Consider the following 18,525-nt stretch of genomic DNA (forward strand, 5'->3'; position numbering starts at 1 on the left):
CATTTCTGGGGTTGCTAGTCCTTGCTCATGCTGCCTCCTCCACCACCACAAGTTTGTGCCTGGACTTAACACATAGAGACAGGAACTAAAGACCATATAGGTTGTTGCAGAATCCCCCGAGGGTGGTGATGTCCTCCCTTCATTCAGTTGGTCCCTTGCTCCTCAGCTCTAAGATCTTGGGCAAGTTCTATAAACTCCCCTAGTGTCAGCTTCCAAAGCAGGAGGAACAATAGCTTAGGAGAAATCACCTTAGATGAAGAGTGTGAATGAGGTCTATTACTGAAGGCATCACCCAAGAACAAATATTATACAAGGTCCTGTGGGTCCGGGGCAGCAGAAAACTAACTAGACCATGGTTACTCTTCTTACCATGGTGACTTCCTGTTAAAAATGATGTCTTAGGCATGAATTTTCTCCAGATTCAAGATGGTCTTTCTATTTATTTTTGAAAACCATGTGTTCCAGAACTTTCTTAGGACCTGCATTCTTGTGCTCTATCTTAAGGGTGTCTCTGGACACAATTTAATCTCATTGTCTATAAACTTGAATTTTTACCCCAGTGCACGGAATTTTTTTTTGGTGCAGGGAAAGGGCAGGACAACCATGTCCTTCAAAGAGGTTTCCATCCTGCAGAGAAAGTGTGTGGGCCATGTTCCCACGTATGATAGTACCTTGATCACAATTCTGAGTCTCAGCCCCTGAGGTACCTCAGAACCGGTCAAAGTTAAAAAGCACCAAACAGGGTCAGGCTCATTGCTTGACACACAGCGCCCCCTGGAGGGAGCTGCTCCTGCAGTTGCTCCAGTTTCCTTCTGCCTTCATATCAGGTAAATAATGTCATCTTAGGGGCTGTGAACACTTTCTAATGTGAATGGTTAACAGCTGCCACAATCCATATTCTAGGACTTAAGTTATTGTTTTCTTTAATAACAGAAGCAGCCCTCCTTTCTTGCCTAGAGCAATACTTCTCAGTTCCTCAAATAATTGAAATAATATTAATTCTACATAAACTGTTCCATAAAATAATAAAATGAAGGAATGAATAGGGAGAAGATAAAATACTTCCCAACTCATTTTATGAGTTCAGCATTGCCTTTATACCACAGCCAAAATAAAAGGAGACTGCAGGTTGGTCTCCCTCATGAGCATGCAAAATCCTTAGCCAAATGCTAGTCAACTGAATCCAACAACGTGTAAAAACGATAATGCAGCATAACCAAGTGAGATTTATACCACAAATGCAAGGCTGGCTGAAAATTAGGTAACTAATCAATGTGATAGACCATATCAACAAGCTAAAGAAGAGAAAACATATGATCATCTCAATAAATGCTTTTGACAATAATCAATATGCATTCATGATTTTTATTAAAAATCTCAAAACACTAGGAATAGATGACAATTTTCTTCAACTGAGAAAGAGAATCTATGAAAAACAAGCAATCTACAGCTAACATCATACTTAATGGTGAAAGACTGAATGTTCTTCCCCTAAAATCAGGATCAAGACACTATCCTGAGGTCCTAGAGGTCCTAATGAGTGCAATAAAGCAAGAAAAAGAAATGAAGTCCATAGATGGGAAATAAAGAAATGCAACATGAATTCACCTTTAGAAAATTTAAAGGAATCTCCAACAACATATTAGGATGAATAAATAAATTTAATACTGTTGCTGGCATAAGATTAATACAAAATGAATTACTAGAAACAAAAACTTAAAGAAAAACTATCATTTACAATAACACCCAAAAATACAAGAAATACTTAAGTATGAATTTAACAAAATATCTACATGATCTGTGGACTGAAACCATATAACACTGAAAAAATAAATCAAAGAAGACAAGAGATATGTCACTTTATGAATTGGAAGACAATTTATGAATTCTCCTCCAAACTGATCTATAAATACAACTCAATCTCAATCAATTGTGTGATTTTAGAATCAATTATTTGAATCTAGAATTTGCATGGATAATCAAAAGAACTATGAAAGTCAAAATAATTTTGATGAATAAAAACTTTGGAAGACTCACACTACATAATTTCAAAGTGTACTGGGTTGGCCCAAAATCCATTATGCTTTTTCCATAAAATAAAAGGCACACTTTTCATTTTCACCAATAACTTTATTGATTTGGATATTTTGAGAATGTCGGCTCTCTCAGGCTATTGGCTTCTAGTGAGTAGAGGTCAGGGGTGCTGCTAAGCATCTTCCAATATATAAGACAGCCCCACAGGAAAAAATTATTTGGCCACAATGTCAAGAGTACGAAGAAACTTCACAAACCACTTTTGACAAGTTTGATCAGTCACAGCACCTGCTCCATAAACCGCACAAAACTTTTTTTGCATTTCACTTGCGTTTTTACCTTCCTTGAAGTAATAAAGCATAATATGCCAAGAATGTTGCATATTTTCTTCCATTTTCAATATTAAAATGCACAAAAATTCACCAGTTTTGATGTTCTTTAAAATGCATGCTGATATGACAGTTGTCACAATAAATCTAATGAAATTGTTTTGAATAAAGTTATAAAAACTAAGCACTACTAGAGCCATTGTACAGGAAAAATGTAATGGACTTTGTAGCCAACCTAATACTATAAACTGTAGTAACAAAGACATGGTGGTATTGGTGAGGAGGCAGACAAATAAATGACTATAACAGAATAGAGAGTACAGAAATAGACCCACACATATGTGGTTGATCACTTTTTGACCAAATGCCAAAACAATTCAATGGAGACCTTCTCCACAGTTAGTGCTGGATCATCTGGATATTCACATTGGAAAAAAATAAACGTTGACCCCCTACTTCACACATAGAAAAAAAATTAACTCAAAATAGATTATAGGTGTGAAACCTAAAACTATAGAACTTCTAGGACAAAACATTAAAGACAAGTTTTGTGTCCTTAAGATAGGCAAAGATTTCTTAGATATGGTACAAAAAATAAATCAAAAAAGGAAAACAGATAAATAGATAAAAATGTATTAAAAATAAAAATGATCAAAATTTATTGTTAAGAGCATGAAAGACAAGCCACAAATTGGTATACATGGAACAGACATATCAAGCAAAAAAAAGGCTCATATCCAGAATATAAAAATAATTCTTACTTTATGAATAATAAAACAAAAACTTCCACTTGCCTCTCACTTTCCACAAATGAGCAAAAGATTTAAATATTTTACCATAGAATATATACAAATGACTAATAAATATATAGAGAGATGCTCAGCATCATAAGTCATCAAGGAGACACAAATTAAAATCACAGTGAGAAGGCACTATATGACCATTTGAATGGCTAAAATTTAAAAATCTGACTATACTAATTATTGGTGTTTATGTTAGAGAATAGAAAGTTTCACATATGGATGGTAGAAATTTAAATTTTTAGAAAACAGTTAGGTAGTCTCTTAAGACATTAAACATGCATACCTGTTTTACCAAAAATAACAACATATGTCCACACAAAGACTTATACTCAAATTTTATCCACAGCAGCTTATTTGTAAGAGTCAAACACTGAAAGAAACCTGTAAGTCTATCAAAACGTGAGTGGATAACAAATTGTAGTATAGCAATAGAATGGACTACTACTCAGCAATAAAATAGGTGAATTAAAGGTACACTCAACAATATGGGTAAATCTCAAAATCATTAAAGTAAAATAAGAGAGTAAAAGAAGACAGACAAAAATAGTACACATGGTACAATTCCATTTATATTAAATTCTAGAAAATACAAACTAATCTATAGTTTTTGGAGATGGAGATGCAAAGGGGCATGAGGAAAATTGGGCTTGAGGACAATATACATTATCCTGATTGTGGCAATAGCTTCATAGATGTACCCTGATGTCAAAACTCACCATAATTTTACACTTCAAATATGGACAGCTTATTATACATCAGTTATATATCAAGTTGTAAAAACACAGAAAAAGGATGCATTTGTTATATAATTTAGAAGTCACCAAAAAATATAATACAGAAAACGATCAAGTAAACAAGTGCACGTTCCCTTTGATTCAGCAAGCCCAGGTTTGAAAATGTACTTTATAGAAACAGCAGCACCAATGTGTTAGAGGACATTTATCATAATGTTGTTTATAGAATCAAAAACAGAAACAATTTAAAATATCCCTCACTAGAGGAACAGAGCAGTAAGCTATCAAAGACTATTCCACAGCCATTAAAAGGATAAACTTCATGCTGTGCTTCAACTTGGAAGGATGTTTCTGCTGTATGCTTAAGTGAAAAAAACACAAATAAAGTACTGTTCATATTATTATGAGATGCCACAGGATAGATGACTGGTGGATAGGTACCCATAGATGGATGGACAATTGACTTTCTACATATGTGCTTCCATGTATGAACACATTAAATGCTTATGATTGGCTGGGCTAGATAGTCTTTCAAAAAAGATTTTTTCCCCTATTTACGAATTATTTAACTTGTAAAAATAAGTATGTTTTATTTTTATTCTTTAAAAGTAAAAAAAAAGAATTAAAATAAAGAGAAGATCCAAACTGCTTTGAAATGCATCCAAATATATATTGGTTTGAGGGTTAGAGAGGGAGCCAAAGAGACAGAAATAAGATAAAGAATGGATAATAAAATATCAGCGGTAGAATTGAGGTAGATAGTACATGAATATTTGCCATGCCACTTGAAAATGTCCACAATGACCTTCGAGGGAAAAACTAATTGAGTTAATAATGATAGATAGATAGATAGATAGATAGATAGATAGATAGATAGATAGATAGATAGAGATATAGATGGATGGATAGAGATGTGTGTGAGTGGATGGGTGGGTGGATAAATAGCCAGACAGACAAGGCCTCTGACTACTGCAAAAAGTGAATTCATGTGACAAGTGACTTGTTTCTTCCTGTAGTGCCCAAGCTCCAGGCATGCTTTCTTTGACCATCCCAAGAGCACACCTTCTGAGTCATTGAATCTTATGCTGGAGTCACTGCAGTGTGTGCTCTAGAGTGAATTCTAAGTCTGGACATTTCTCAGGTGTACAGACTTTTCAGACATACATAGGTCTATGGAAGGTTTGGGGCCTCAGAAGCACTCAGTACCCCAGGGTACTAAGGGCAACCCCTGCCTCTTGGGGCATCTCTCCCCAATCCACAGAGGAGCTCTGATCACAGGCTGCCACTCATCAATTCCTACAGAGTTCTCAGATTTTTCATTACCTGCTAATACTGCTACAACAATTCTGTGAGGTTTTTCTCCTTTTAAGGAGGCCAAGGCACAGAGTGGTCATGTTACCTAATCTGGGTCTCTACCCTAGAAAGCAGTATGGTTTCAGTTTCAGTTTCATGTGCGCTCCTAAACTCACACTCGTGATGCTTCTGCCCATGTAGTTGTTTGTACAAGTGATGGGGAGGCAGGGCTTCCAACTCCATCCCAACTCTAAACTTAACCTCACAGATAACTCTGAAACTCTGTAGCCCCTGGGCCAATGGCCAGCAGGGCCAATGGGAAGATGGACAGAGCCTCCTGGCTTCCATTCTGGGACTTGCACAGAACATGCTCTCTTGAACTGCTGCCACCAGAGGGCCAGGACACCCTGGCTTCTGCAGAGTATGGAGAACTCTGGGGACAGAATTTCATCCCACTGAGCTCAGGCCACACCCAGGGAGGACTGGTTGCGTCTCCTTGCAGGCACTGTCTAACCTAGGCACCCCAGTGACTCACAAGAAACTCCAGTTAGGTTCTCCTCCTTGAGGTTCTGGGCCATTCACATCAATCAAGATGCAGCAACAGATCCAGACTTCTCATCCTGAGACTGCATTTTAATAAGAGTCCAAGGGAAACACTTTCCCCCAAAAGAGATTTACTCTAGTTCACCTTCACCCCCTACCTTTCCTGGTCCACAAGCTCTGCCTGAGCTCAAGCAGTGATGGGAAAGTATCCTCAGAAAACCAGAATGTATGTTCAGAGTTGTGATTACCCATGTGGAGGTGGAGAGGAAGGACCAGTTTTTGCAGTGGGGACAAAGGAAGCCTATTATTATGATAAATCAGGCTCATTTCATTGGCTCAAAAGGAGGAGTGATGTGACCATATGTCATTTGGGCATTAAACAAATCCTAATGAGCTAAAAATATGTTTCTTTTAGCAGATTGATCTCTTTGTCCTTCAAAAATCTTGGTAAACATCCTCAGATAACAACTTCCAGAGCGCAGATTGTGGCTCGCAAGTGTGCTGCAAAAGCCTCCCACCTTCATCCCCTAGGCCACCTCCACTGGCTGGCTGCTGAGGCACACCCTAAGATGTATGTGCTGAGGAGGGAAGACTGCCAGACTCCTTCTATGAGGCCAGCATCACCCTGATCCCAAAACCAGATAAAGACCCTACAAAGAAAGAAAACTACACGCCAATTTCGCTGATGAACATGGATGCTAAAATCCTCAACAAAATATTGGCAAACCGCATCCAGCAATACATTCAAAAGATTATCCATCACGATCAAGTGGGATTCATCCCAGGGATGCAGGGATGGTTCAATATACGCAAATCAGTAAACGTGATACACCACATAAATCAAAGAAAAGACAAAAACCACATGATCATCTCGATAGATGCAGAAAAAGCATTTGACAAGGTACAGCACCCATTTATGATCAAAACACTCAGCAAAATGGGAATCAATGGGGCATTCCTCAACGTAATAAAGGCCATATATGAAAAACCTACAGCCAATATCATACTCAATGGGCAAAAACTGAAAGCTTTCCCACTAAGATCGGGAGCACGACAATGATGTCCGCTCTCACCGCTTCTTTTCAACATCGTATTGGAAGTCCTAGCCACAGCGGTCAGACAAGAGAAAGAGATAAAAGGCATCCAAATAGGAAAGGAGGAAGTAAAACTATCATTGTTTGCAGATGACATGATAGTGTACATAGAGAACCCTGTAGACTCTACCAAAAAACTCCTCAACCTAATAAGTGAATTTGGCAAAACAGCAGGATACAAAGTCAACATTCAGAAATCAAAGGCGTTTCTGTACACCAGCCATGCAATAGAAGAAGAAGAAATCAGGAAAAATATACCATTCGATATAGCACGAAAAAAGATAAAGTACCTAGGGATAAATTTAACCAAAGACACAAAAGACCTGTATGCAGAAAACTATGCAACATTGAAAAAAGAAATTAAGGAAGACACAAATAAATGGAAGCATATGCCGTGCACATGGATTGGAAGAATTAATATCCTTAAAATGTCCATACTACCAAAAGCAATTTATAGATTCAACGCAATCCCTATTAAGATACCAATGACGTATTTCACAGAAATAGAACAGACATTTCAAAAATATATATGGAACCATAAACGACCTCGAATAGCCGCAGCAATTTTGAGAAAGAAACACAAAGTAGGAGGGATCACAATACCGGACATCAAACTCTACTACAAAGCCACCATACTCAAAACAATCTGGTACTGGCACAAGAACAGACCCATAGACCAGTGGAACAGAATAGAAAGCCCAGAAATAAGTCCAGGTCTCTATGGACATCTAATATTCGACAAAGGGGGCAGAAGCATAAAATGGGGCAATAACAGCCTCTTCAACAAATGGTGTTGGGAGAGCTGGATGGCTACATGCAAAAAATTGAAATTGGATCATCAGCTGACACCATACACAAAAATAAACTCAAGATGGATAAAAGACTTAAATATAAGTCACAACACCATCAAAGTCCTAGAGGAGAACATTGGCAGGAAACTCTCAGATATCCCACGCAGCAATTTTTTCACTGATATGTCTCCTAAAGCAAGGGACATAAAGGAAAGAATAAACAAGTGGGACCTCATCAAAATAAGAAGCTTCTGCATGGCTAAAGAAAACATCAGCAAAATGAAAAGGGAGCCAACCATTTGGGAAAATATATTTGCTAATGATACATCAGATAGAGGTTTGATCTCCAAGATATACAAAGAACTCACTCGACTTTACTCCAAGAAGACAAACGATCCAATCAAAAAATGGGCAAAGGACCTGGGTAGATGCTTTTCTAAGGAGGAGATACAGAGGGCCCAGAGGCATTTGAAAGGATGCTCAGCATCACTAGCCATCAGAGAAATGCAGATCAAAACCACCATGAGGTATCACCTCACACCGGTCAGAATGGCCATCATAAACAGATCCACAAACAACAGGTGCTGGCGAGGCTGTGGAGAAAAGGGAACTCTAGTCCACTGTTGGTGGGAATGCAGACTGGTGCAGCCACTATGGAAAGCAGTGTGGAATTTCCTCAGAAAGCTGAAAATGGAACTGCCTTTTGATCCAGCGATTCCCCTGCTGGGACTATACCCTGAGAACACCAAAACGCCAATACAAAAGAACCTATGCACCCCAATGTTCATAGCAGCACAATTTACAATAGCCAAGTGTTGGAAGCAACCTACATGCCCATCAGTAGATGACTGGATCAAAAAATTATGGTACATATACACAATGGAATACTACGCAGCAGAAAGAAAAAAAGAAGTACTAAACTTTGCGACAGCATGGATGGAACTGGAGAGCATCATGCTAAGCGAAATAAGCCAGGGGGCGAAAGACAAATACCATATGATCTCACCTATAAGCGGAACCTAACCAACAATGCAAAGAAGCAAGGAAAATATGACCAGCAACACTGAAAGGAAAAGAAATCAACAGAGACAAGAGGGAAGGGGGGGGGCAGGGAAAGGGAAGGGAAGGGGAAAGTCAAGGAACATATAGCAAGGACTCATGGACAAAACCAAAGGGGAAGAGCTGAGGGAGGGAAGGTGGGAGGGGGCAAGGGAAAGAGGTGGGGGGAAGGCAGAGACAAATGTATTTAAAAAGTAAATAAATTAATTAAAAAAAAAGAAAGAAAGAACAAAGGAACAACAATAAAAAAACAAAGAACAAAAAAAAAAAAAAAAAAGATGTATGTGCTGGAGATAACAGGGAGAAGTGAGAGAAACAGAGCCAGGCCACTCTCCCAGGGCTCTTTCCCAACTATGGGACCGTGATTTGAGTGGTAGTTGTCTCTGAGCCATAGCTGTCTCATTGGTTAAATGAGGGAAATGCCCACCCCTGGAGGGATACAAAGAAAATGCAGGGGTTCTAGGTTCTAGGCAGGACCCAGGTCACTTCCACATGATGGAGCAGGAACTGGGAACCTGAGGGTCCAGCAGTTGATTCAGCAGTTGATGCATGTGCTTCGTGTAGGTGGGGAGAGTGATCTACATACCAGTGGGGCCTGGGACTCCAGGGACCCAAGTCCTACTACTCAGTTCTTCCTGTGAGCAGTGGGCTGTGGACTGAGCTCTCAACCAACAGGGGAATGGATGCTCCTCAGATCTTGGAGCAACTTCATCTGACCTGAAATCACTGGTTCCATGATATCCTCACTCACCAAACCCCCACTGAGGTCCAGACATACTCCTATATTTGAAAGCTGTCAGTAGGACCACTTTTGTTCCCTGGAGGAATTAGCAAGACATAGGAATAAACTTCAAGCCCTAAAGTTAATGGGGGTCTCAGACTCAAACTCTGTACTGCCTGAGGAGATGATCCCACAGTCTTTTTCTCTCCACCCCTACATCCCTCCACTTACTAAGCCCTTTTTCTTCAGCTATAAAACAGATAATATCTAACAGGGAGAACATATCAGTAATTAAGTGCTTCCTTCTTGCTTGATATTGTGAAGAGATTTACACATATTTTCTCACTTAATTACACAGTAAGTAAGGCCTAAGTCCACAGAGCAGAGAGTGGCGAAACCAGACCTCCAACAAATCCTACCTAATTCCAGAGGCATGGATCACCCAGTGTAGTGGGGAAATACTATTTGCTTGAAAGTTAATAACTCCATTTTGCAGGGAAGACTGTCAGCCTATAAAGCATGGAGCACAGTGTCTGCCTGTCATAGAAACCCAAAATAAATGGTAGTTATTCACATTATTATGCACAGAGGTCACACAGTAAGATGAGATTCAACAGAGCTTCTGGGTCAAACTACCCCTCTGACCGGCCCCCAGGGCTGATAATCTTGAATTAAACAAGATTAAAGCCTTACTGGAAGTTGAAGCTGCACCTCAACTCCCACATTTAGTCTCAGACCTTCTGTCTGCCAACTGAGAAGGACAAGGAATGAAGGCAGCCACAAAGGGCAGCACTGTGGCCTTGCCCACAGTCAAGGGAGCTTTGTGCAGGAGCCAGTCCTCCTTCTGGATTCCCACGAAGAGAGAATGGGCTCTGTTCTTGTCCACACTACTCTGTGGTCCCGGAGAACCTGATGGGGATCCAGGAAGCCATCGAGCAGGCTACCAAGAGTAATGAGATCCTGGGCATCTCAGACCCCCAGACCCTAGCCCATGTTCTGATGGCTGGGATGCAGAACTCCTTGAATGACCCTCATCTGGTCATCTCCCCAGCAAGTTACAACACTCACCAACCTCACACAAGAGAAACTGCTTGCTGGGCTGCAGAAAAGCATCCACCACAATGTTCTGGAGGGCAATGTGGGCTACTTGCAGGTAGATGACATCCTGAGCCAGGAGGTAGTAAGCAAACTTTGGGGCTTCCTGGTGGCCAATACTTGGAGAAAACTCATGGGGACTGCCTTGGTGCTAGACCTCTGGCACTGCACTGGAAACCATGTTTCTGGCATCCCATATGTCATCTCCTATCTGCACCCAGGAAACACGGTCCTGCATGTGGACACCATCTAAGACCACCCCTTCAATACAACCATTGAGATCTGGACCCTGCTCCAGGTCCTTGGAGAGAGGTACAGTGCTGACAAGGATATGGTGGTTCTCACCAGTGGCAACACCAGAAAAGTGGCTGAGGACATTGTTTACATTATTTAGATGTACAGCACCATGGTGGTGGAGGAGTGGACTGTGGGGGGTGCCCCAGACCTCCAGAAGCTGAGGATAGGCAAGCTTGATTTCTTCTTCTCCATGCCTGTGTCCAGGTCCTTGGAGCCCTTGGGTGGGGGCACCAGCTAAGTAGGCCCTCAAGAAGGCCCTGGCCATCCTCACACTGTGCAGCATCCTGCCAGAAGTCATGAGGAGCCTGCAGAAGGCCCTGCAAGACTACTACACCTTGGTGGACCGCGTGCCTGCCCTCCTGCACCACCTGGCCAGCATGGACTTCTCCATGGTGGTTTCTGAGGAGGATCTGGTCATGAGCTCAACGCTGGTCTGCAGGCTGAGTCCTGGGACCCAAGGCTCCTGGTGTGGCCCATCATACTCAAAGAAACCTCTTCTGGGTCTGAGGCTGGAGCCAATGACCTCCCAGAAGTTGCCCCAGCAGTCCCAGAGGATGAGGTTTCCCGGCAGGCTCTGGTGGACTCCATGTTCCATGTGTCGGTGCTGCCGGGCAATGTGGGCTACCTGCGCTTTGACAGATTTACTGATGCCTCTGTGCTGGGGATACTGAACCCATACATTCTGCTCCAGGTGTGGGAACCTCTGCAGGTTGTGCCCCTGCTGCTGTCTTACTTCCAGGGCCCCAAGGCCAGCCCTGTGTGCCTCTTCACCACCTACGATTGCCATACCAATGTCACCCAGAGCTGCTGGGCCAGCGCTATGGTTCCCAGCATGGGATATACCTGCTCACCAGCCACCACACCACCAGGGCTGCTGAGGAGCTGACCTTCTTAATGCAGTCTCTGGGCTGGACCAGGCTGGTAGGTGAGATCACTGCAGGCAGCCTGCTTCACACCCACATGGTGCCCCTGCTGGAGACATCAGAGGGTGACCTGGCACTCATGGTGCCTGTGTTCACCTTCATCAACAATCACAGTGAGTGCTGGCTGGGGGGTGGGGTGGTGCCATGCCTAATGCTACTGTGCCAGCTGAGGAGGCCCTGGGCATAGCCCAGGAAGTTCCGGAGTTCCACCACAGTCTGGGGACCTTGGTAGAGGGCATGAGATGCCTGCTGGAGGCCCACTGTGCACAGCCAGAGGTTGTTGGGCAGACAGAAGACCTGCTATGAGCCAAGCTCACCCAGGGGGCCTACTGCACAGCCGTGGACCTGGAGTCCCTGGCGTTCCAGCTCACGGCCGACCTGCAGGAGATGTCTGGGGACCACTCTCTGTTGGTGTTCCTCAGCCCTAGTGATCTGGTGGCAGAGGAGGTCCCCCCACCACCCCCTGCCATTTTCTTCCCAGAGGATCTCTCCTACTTCACTGAGGCCCTGTTGAAGATAGGGATGCTGCCTGGCCAGCTGGGCTATTTGCGTTTTGATGGCATGGCCCAGCTGGAGACAGTAAAAGCCATTGGGCTACAGCTGGTGCAGCTGGTGTGGCAGAGGATGGTGGGTACGGCTGCATGGTTGTTGATCTGCGCTACAACCTTGGCAGCTCCACGGCTGTGCCCCTGCTCTGCTCCTACTCTTTTGTGGCAGAGCCCCACCAGGGTCTGTCTTTGACAGGGCCATCTCGATGGAGGTATGGACTCTGCCCCAGCTGGCTGGCCAGCGCTATAGCCCCCACAAGGACCTCTAGAACCTGATGAGCCACACCAGTGGGTCAGTAGCTGAGGCTTTTGCTCACACCAAGCTGGACCTGCTGTGGGCCACAGTCATCGGGGAACCCACAGCTGGAGGGGCGCTCTCTGTGGGCATCTACCAAGAGGGCAACAGTCCCTAATATGCCTCCATGCTCATGAAGATGGCCCTGAGTGCCAGGACAGGCAAGGCCTAGGACCTGGCAGGGGTAGAGCCTGACATCACTGTGCCCATGAGTGAAGCCCTCTCCACAGCCCAGGACATAGTGGTCCTGCATGCAAATGTGCTCACTGTGCTACAGACAACTGGGAAGCTGGTCGCCGATAACTTCACCTCTCTTGATCTGGGGGCCAGGATGGCAGCCAAACTTAACCATCTGCAGAGCCGCTATTCGAGGGTGACCTCTGAAGGGACCTTGGCTGAGATACTGGGGGCTGATCTGTAGGTGCTGTCTGGGGACCCACACTTGAAGACAGCCCATATTCCTAAGGACTGCATTCCTGGGATTGTGCCCGTGCAGGTTAGATACAAGGGAGACTTGGCCCAGCACTGTCCCAGAAGGGAGTTGACAAGTTGTTTGTATATCCAGGGTTCGGTGCATGGTACAAGATAAAGGCTTCCAGACTTGTTTTCATGTTTAAGTTTTTACCAGTCACATTTTTTTTCTCTCTCTCACTCTGTCATCTCATCCACTCCCATGCTCCTGAGGTCTCACAGGAACTCAGTCTGAAAAACCCTGTTACAGAAGGAGCTACACTCATAGGGGTTTTTGCAGGGTTTCTCATTGTCATTGATGGAGAAGGAAGTCAGTAAGTCACATGAGATCACAATTTCCTCCTCTGGAAATGTGGCCTTTGTGTCAATACCACCTGCTTGCCTCAGGGGTCCACAGTTTGTGTGGATGAGTCAAGGAGATGGAGACAGGGAAGCAGGCGGAGGCCCTGGCCACACAGTGCTTCGAAACTAAAGAATGGAGCATGGACAGGCCCTGGAGTGGTCAGGGGTGGCAGGGCACAGCCCAGAGAACTACAGCAATGAGTTTTGTTTGGTTAGATGCTGAACGTCTTTTCCTCCCCTCTCACAATGCAAAGCACTACAGCCAGAAGGAGCTGCACTTGGTGGACATGTGGCCAGATCCAAGGGCCAACTGGATGGGGTATCCTGAGTGAAGCTGTGTGGTTACAATATTTCAAATTTTGGGAAACACTGAAAAGGTGAATCAGTGCTGAAGAGTGTTGCTGCTTGGGTGGATGAGGGCAAGTTCTCCAGACCAGTGGCTAAGGGAAGCCATTAAGATTCACCAAGCATACCCATCAGGTGAAAGCTCCATCCAAAGCAGCATTTACAACATCTCCCCACATATTTTATCATCTGTGATTTCACTGCATAGTCAGGGAAGCTGTTGCCTTGGGTTTCCTTAAAGCAGGGCCTAAGACAACGGCTTGGGTATAGGCAATTTACATGGGAGGTAGTCACTGCAGCAGGAGTGAGGGAGCAGCGGGAGTCGGAGGAAAGGACAGCTGACAAGCAGGTGCATTATTGGTTCCATAGCATTCAGACAAGCGTGGAACCACCTTCTGCAGCACTAGACCTCCACTGGCTGAGGAATCCCCCAAGGTACATGATTGCTCTCAAAATCTGAGGAAGCTTGGAGAAAGTTCTGAAGTGGAGAGTAGAAAAACATAAGGGAGTGCTGGAGGAAGGGCCTTGTCAGCTGGGGTTCAGTTGCAGCTGAAATCAGAGGAGGGCTGAGGGCACCAAACACATCTACTACAGAATCGTTCTTCCATTTTACAAACACAAACTGAAATCTGGAAAGGTGCAGAGGACAGGGATCTGTGACCAAATAGCTTGTTACTAAAGGAAGAGCATGCCATGTAGGCCGTGCGTCCCAGGCAATAGTGGTATCTTGACAGCTCCTTGCCCTTGGTCCAGCTCACAGAGCCTGCAGCCTCCTAGCAGCCTTGAAGAGAAACGAAGAGGCCCAGGCATGCTGGGGGATCTCAGTAAGTGCCGGCACTGCACTAGTCTCACAGTGCCTCCAGATCCAAATTGGGGGCTCACTCTTTTCCAGTGTAGTCAGAGTTCACAGTTTGGTGTCACATGTGGATTTAGATTCTGCCTCTACCACTTACTGGCTGTGTGACCTTGGGCAAGTTACTTAATTACTCTGTGTTTCAGTTCCTCATTAAAAATGTGGGGATTAATTAACTCCTCTACCTATAGGGTGGCCATGAGGCTGATGGTAAGTGCTGCAAAGTGCTCAGCACAGGGCCCACTAGCTAATGTTGTCCCTCCCTGACCTGATGTCGGGGGTGTGGGGGCTCAGGGACATCAAGAAATATCTGGCGAGGTTAGGGGATACAGAGTGGGGAAAAGGCCTGGACCTTTCAGCTCTGGGCAACAGGGCATGTCGTTGTCACACATGAGCATTCTTGTTAAGGAAGCTGCCAACCACACGGTGGTTTCATAACCCCGGGCTACCTCCCAGCACTATCAGAAAAGGTCCTGGGACCTACTACCTCCCTCAGAATTCCCTTTGCATACCCTTACTATTTCTCTTGATATGAAGAAAATCTTTGGTGTTCACTTTTCCGAACTTTAAATTCTCCTCTCCTGACTCTGAGCTGGATATTTCAATTTCCCAGATCCCTTCCCCTGAAGTCTTTGAAGACCTGTTCAAGTTCTCCTTCCACACAAATGTGCTTGAGGACAATGTTGGCTATTTGAGGTTTGATATGTTTGGACACTGTGAGGTGCTCACCCAGGTGTCAGAATTGCTAGTGGAGCATATGTGGAAGATGATTGTGAACACGGATGCCATGATTATTGACATGAGGTTGGTGGGCCAGAGATCAGTGGCTCTTGGCCTGGCCAGGGCTGCTGCTGGAAGACAGTCAATTATGGGCCTAAACAGAAGAAAAATGACCCTGGGACACAGGATAAGAGTTGAAAGGACTAGATCATCTGGCTATCAGGAGCTGTCAGGTAGCCCAGGGGTTCTGGTTTAATTGGCTGGGTAAGACCCCAGCACTGGTAGATTTTTAAAGTTCCTCCAATGATCCCAGTGTGCATTCCAGGATGAGAATTACTGAGCTAATTCAGTGGGTCCCAAATGTACCTGGTTGTAGGATTCCTTGCTGTGTGAGAGGGAAGGCAGACATGAAGAACACTGATTCCAGTGCCCCAGCTCAGCCCTACTGAGTACAAAATTTCAGGGTCGGGGCCCAATGATCTATATATTTGACAGGAATCATCTAGGTCTTTCTTATGATGAGTCATGTTTGGGACACCTAGGTTTCCACCTGTGGTTGTGGCTCATGTCATTCAGAAGCAGCCCAGGACCACCCTGGTCATAAGAATCATAAAACCAGAGTCCCAGATAAAATTTACAAATTATTTACTATTGTTGCAAAAAGAATTATTTGCCTCACAAAGTGATTGTTGGAGGGATGCTTTCAGGTAGCTACCTCCCTTCTGCTTCTGTAAAAGTGTGGCTAATAGAGGTGTGTTTCCCTCCTAGAACAGAGGGGAGGTAGAAGAATTCCCCAGGGCAGTGGCCAGGATCATGCTCCGCATGACTTCCAGGTCCACCGGCAGACTTGCCTGGGTACCCTCCATGGAAAGGGGAGGACCAGGCTAAGAGACAGATGCTGCCGGGATTGGCTGAGATGGAGTGTCCAGCTCTGGTAGTTGGCCTGTAACATTCCCATGTTTCTTAGTTATTGCTAGATGGCTCTGGACCCCAGTAGCAAGTTCTCTTCCCTGGGAAAGAAACTGTCTCCAGGGTTCCAGTGTATGTGCCCAGAACTTGAGCCTGGGGTCTCCTGTGTGACCTCTGATCTCTTCATTCTTCAAATGCTCTATTAAACATCTGAACGAACTTCATGCTAAGTCCCTATCTGCTTAATTGTGCCATCAACAATTTTTTTTTTTAAATAAAAGGAAACCCAGCCTCCAGCTGTGCTTTGCTTATGGGCCCTTCCAAATTGAGACTTGGAGGTTCAGAAGCTGAGGTCATGGGCCCTGAACCCAGCCAAGTCATCCCAGACCATCAACCAGAAGAGGCTCATAACACACTGCCAGCCTTGCACTCTTTGTTTCCCAGATCAAAAGACAGGGGCCCAAGAAGATCATGACATGGGGCAAATCTAAACGGCCAAGGATAGCTCCACTTTCTCTCACTTCTGATGCAGTTTCACAACTCTGAGCACTCCACCACATTAATTGCCTTGTTAGGACACCTCAGCTAAGACACCTAGTGGGTTTTGTGAAAATATCAAGAACGCAACTAGTAGGATAGTGTTCCCAAGAGGTGCTCCACTCACAGGAGGCATGGCTATGGGGAGCAGTCCATGGTCAGTAAGTTGGGGAAATTTCTCAAGAAGTTCCTGACTGTAGGACTTGTCAGACCCTTTAATATAATATATACAGTTTGTATCACACATTGTATTAATATGTGATCAGAAGGGGCAGGTATGGTATTCAGTATATTCTAAATGAATTGACCATTTCATTTAGGGAACTCTGGGGAACGCCAACCAAGGAATTCTGTAGATGAGGAAAGGGCACTAGACTGAGGCTGCCTGGAATTAGAACCTTCCAGAGAACAGAAATCCATGCCTCCCAGGGAGCAACAAGGGCCTCAGTGGCCTTAGTGTGAGCTCTGCTCTCAGGGGCCTCCATTCCCTTCCCTCAGGTTCAACATTGGTGGCCCCACGTCCTCCATCTTTGCCCTGAGCTCGTACTTCTTTGATGAAGACCCATTCATTCTGCTGGACAAAATCAATAGCCAGCCAAATGACTCTGTCAGTGAGCTCTGGACACACACCCAGCTTGCAGGTGGGTGCAGAAGACTTTTCCTTCCTGTTCTCATCCTAGAAGTTTCTAGAAAATTAAATAAAGACAGCTTGGGTTCAGGTAAAAGTAATAGTAAGTGGAATATAAAGTCCCCGTCTTATGCCATGTACTTTGCACATAGGATCTTTAATTACCGCAAAACTTGTACCATTATGCCCATTATCTAGAGGCAAAAATGAATATCTACTGAGTAGAATATCCTTTCTAGCATCACTCAACTAATAAGTGAAAGTGCCAAAACTTAAATACTGGTTTGTCTAAAACCAAAGTGCCTCTATTCTGCCCACTACAACCGTCTACCTGCAAGACAGAGGCAGCACCAGAAGGATCCCCCTGCCCATCACCAGACTCCACAGTGTTTCTACTGTTCATCTTACCTGAACTCTCAGCAGCAGCTCAGCACACCTACCTAAACGAAGTTCTGATGCTGACAGGGCTTCTGTTACCTGCCCTAGGCCCAGAACAGTGACCATAGGAGCAGGGAGGGCCCTGTGCTTTGCAGAGCCATAACCCTCCCAGAGCCGTTGCTAGTTGATAGTCTCACTCCATCCCACTTGCCCAGCATCTGAAACCAAGGAACATTCATTTCCATCAACAAGAGTAAGCTGGGAGACGAATAGGGGTGTGTGTATAAGCAGAAATGAACCATGAAATTTTGATTTGTATAGTTCTTTACCACACAAACATTTGGAGCTTACAGCACACACATTCAGCAATATTGCAAAATGTAAATAGAAATCAGAACCAGGTAAATTCTAAACTCAAATAGACATTCAAGACCAGGAGTTAAACATAGACTCAGATCTGCAGATCACAGGGTCCTAGAACTTTGATGTCCCATGTAGGAGCCTCTGAGCAAGGAAATGTGGCTTGTATTATTTGTGATATGTAAAGAGTAAAATGAGTGCCAGATTTTAAAGACATTTTATGAAGAAAAAGGATCCAAAATATCTCATCAATAATTTTATTAACTACATTTTTGAGATAAACATATTTTGAATATATTTCATTAACTAAAAATTATTAAAATTCATTTCATCTGTTTCTTTTTACTTGTATAATGTGGCCACTAGGAAACTTAAAATGACATCTGTGGCTTGCATTCTGGCTCATGTTTCATTTCTATTGGA

At 44.0% G+C, this 18,525-nt stretch overlaps 1 protein-coding gene across 1 annotated transcript in view; it reads left to right on the forward strand.

Moving 5' to 3' along the window:
* The window catches only part of RBP3 (retinol binding protein 3), a 30,747-nt gene that overhangs the window by 11,439 nt on the left and 783 nt on the right, over positions 1–18,525 (forward strand). Inside the window, 10 exon segments of the mRNA XM_054572396.1 lie at positions 10,308–10,444; positions 10,446–11,021; positions 11,023–11,207; positions 11,210–11,590; positions 11,593–11,858; positions 11,861–12,338; positions 12,341–12,442; positions 12,445–13,055; positions 15,184–15,374; positions 17,235–17,377. Coding sequence (XP_054428371.1) covers positions 10,308–10,444; positions 10,446–11,021; positions 11,023–11,207; positions 11,210–11,590; positions 11,593–11,858; positions 11,861–12,338; positions 12,341–12,442; positions 12,445–13,055; positions 15,184–15,374; positions 17,235–17,377 — 3,070 coding nt within the window.

The sequence above is a fragment of the Pteronotus mesoamericanus genome, unplaced genomic scaffold (assembly GCF_021234165.1).
Source record: "Pteronotus mesoamericanus isolate MK-2021 breed Mesoamerican mustached bat unplaced genomic scaffold, CSHL_Meso_final contig_230, whole genome shotgun sequence".
Taxonomy (NCBI): Eukaryota; Metazoa; Chordata; class Mammalia; order Chiroptera; family Mormoopidae; genus Pteronotus; species Pteronotus mesoamericanus.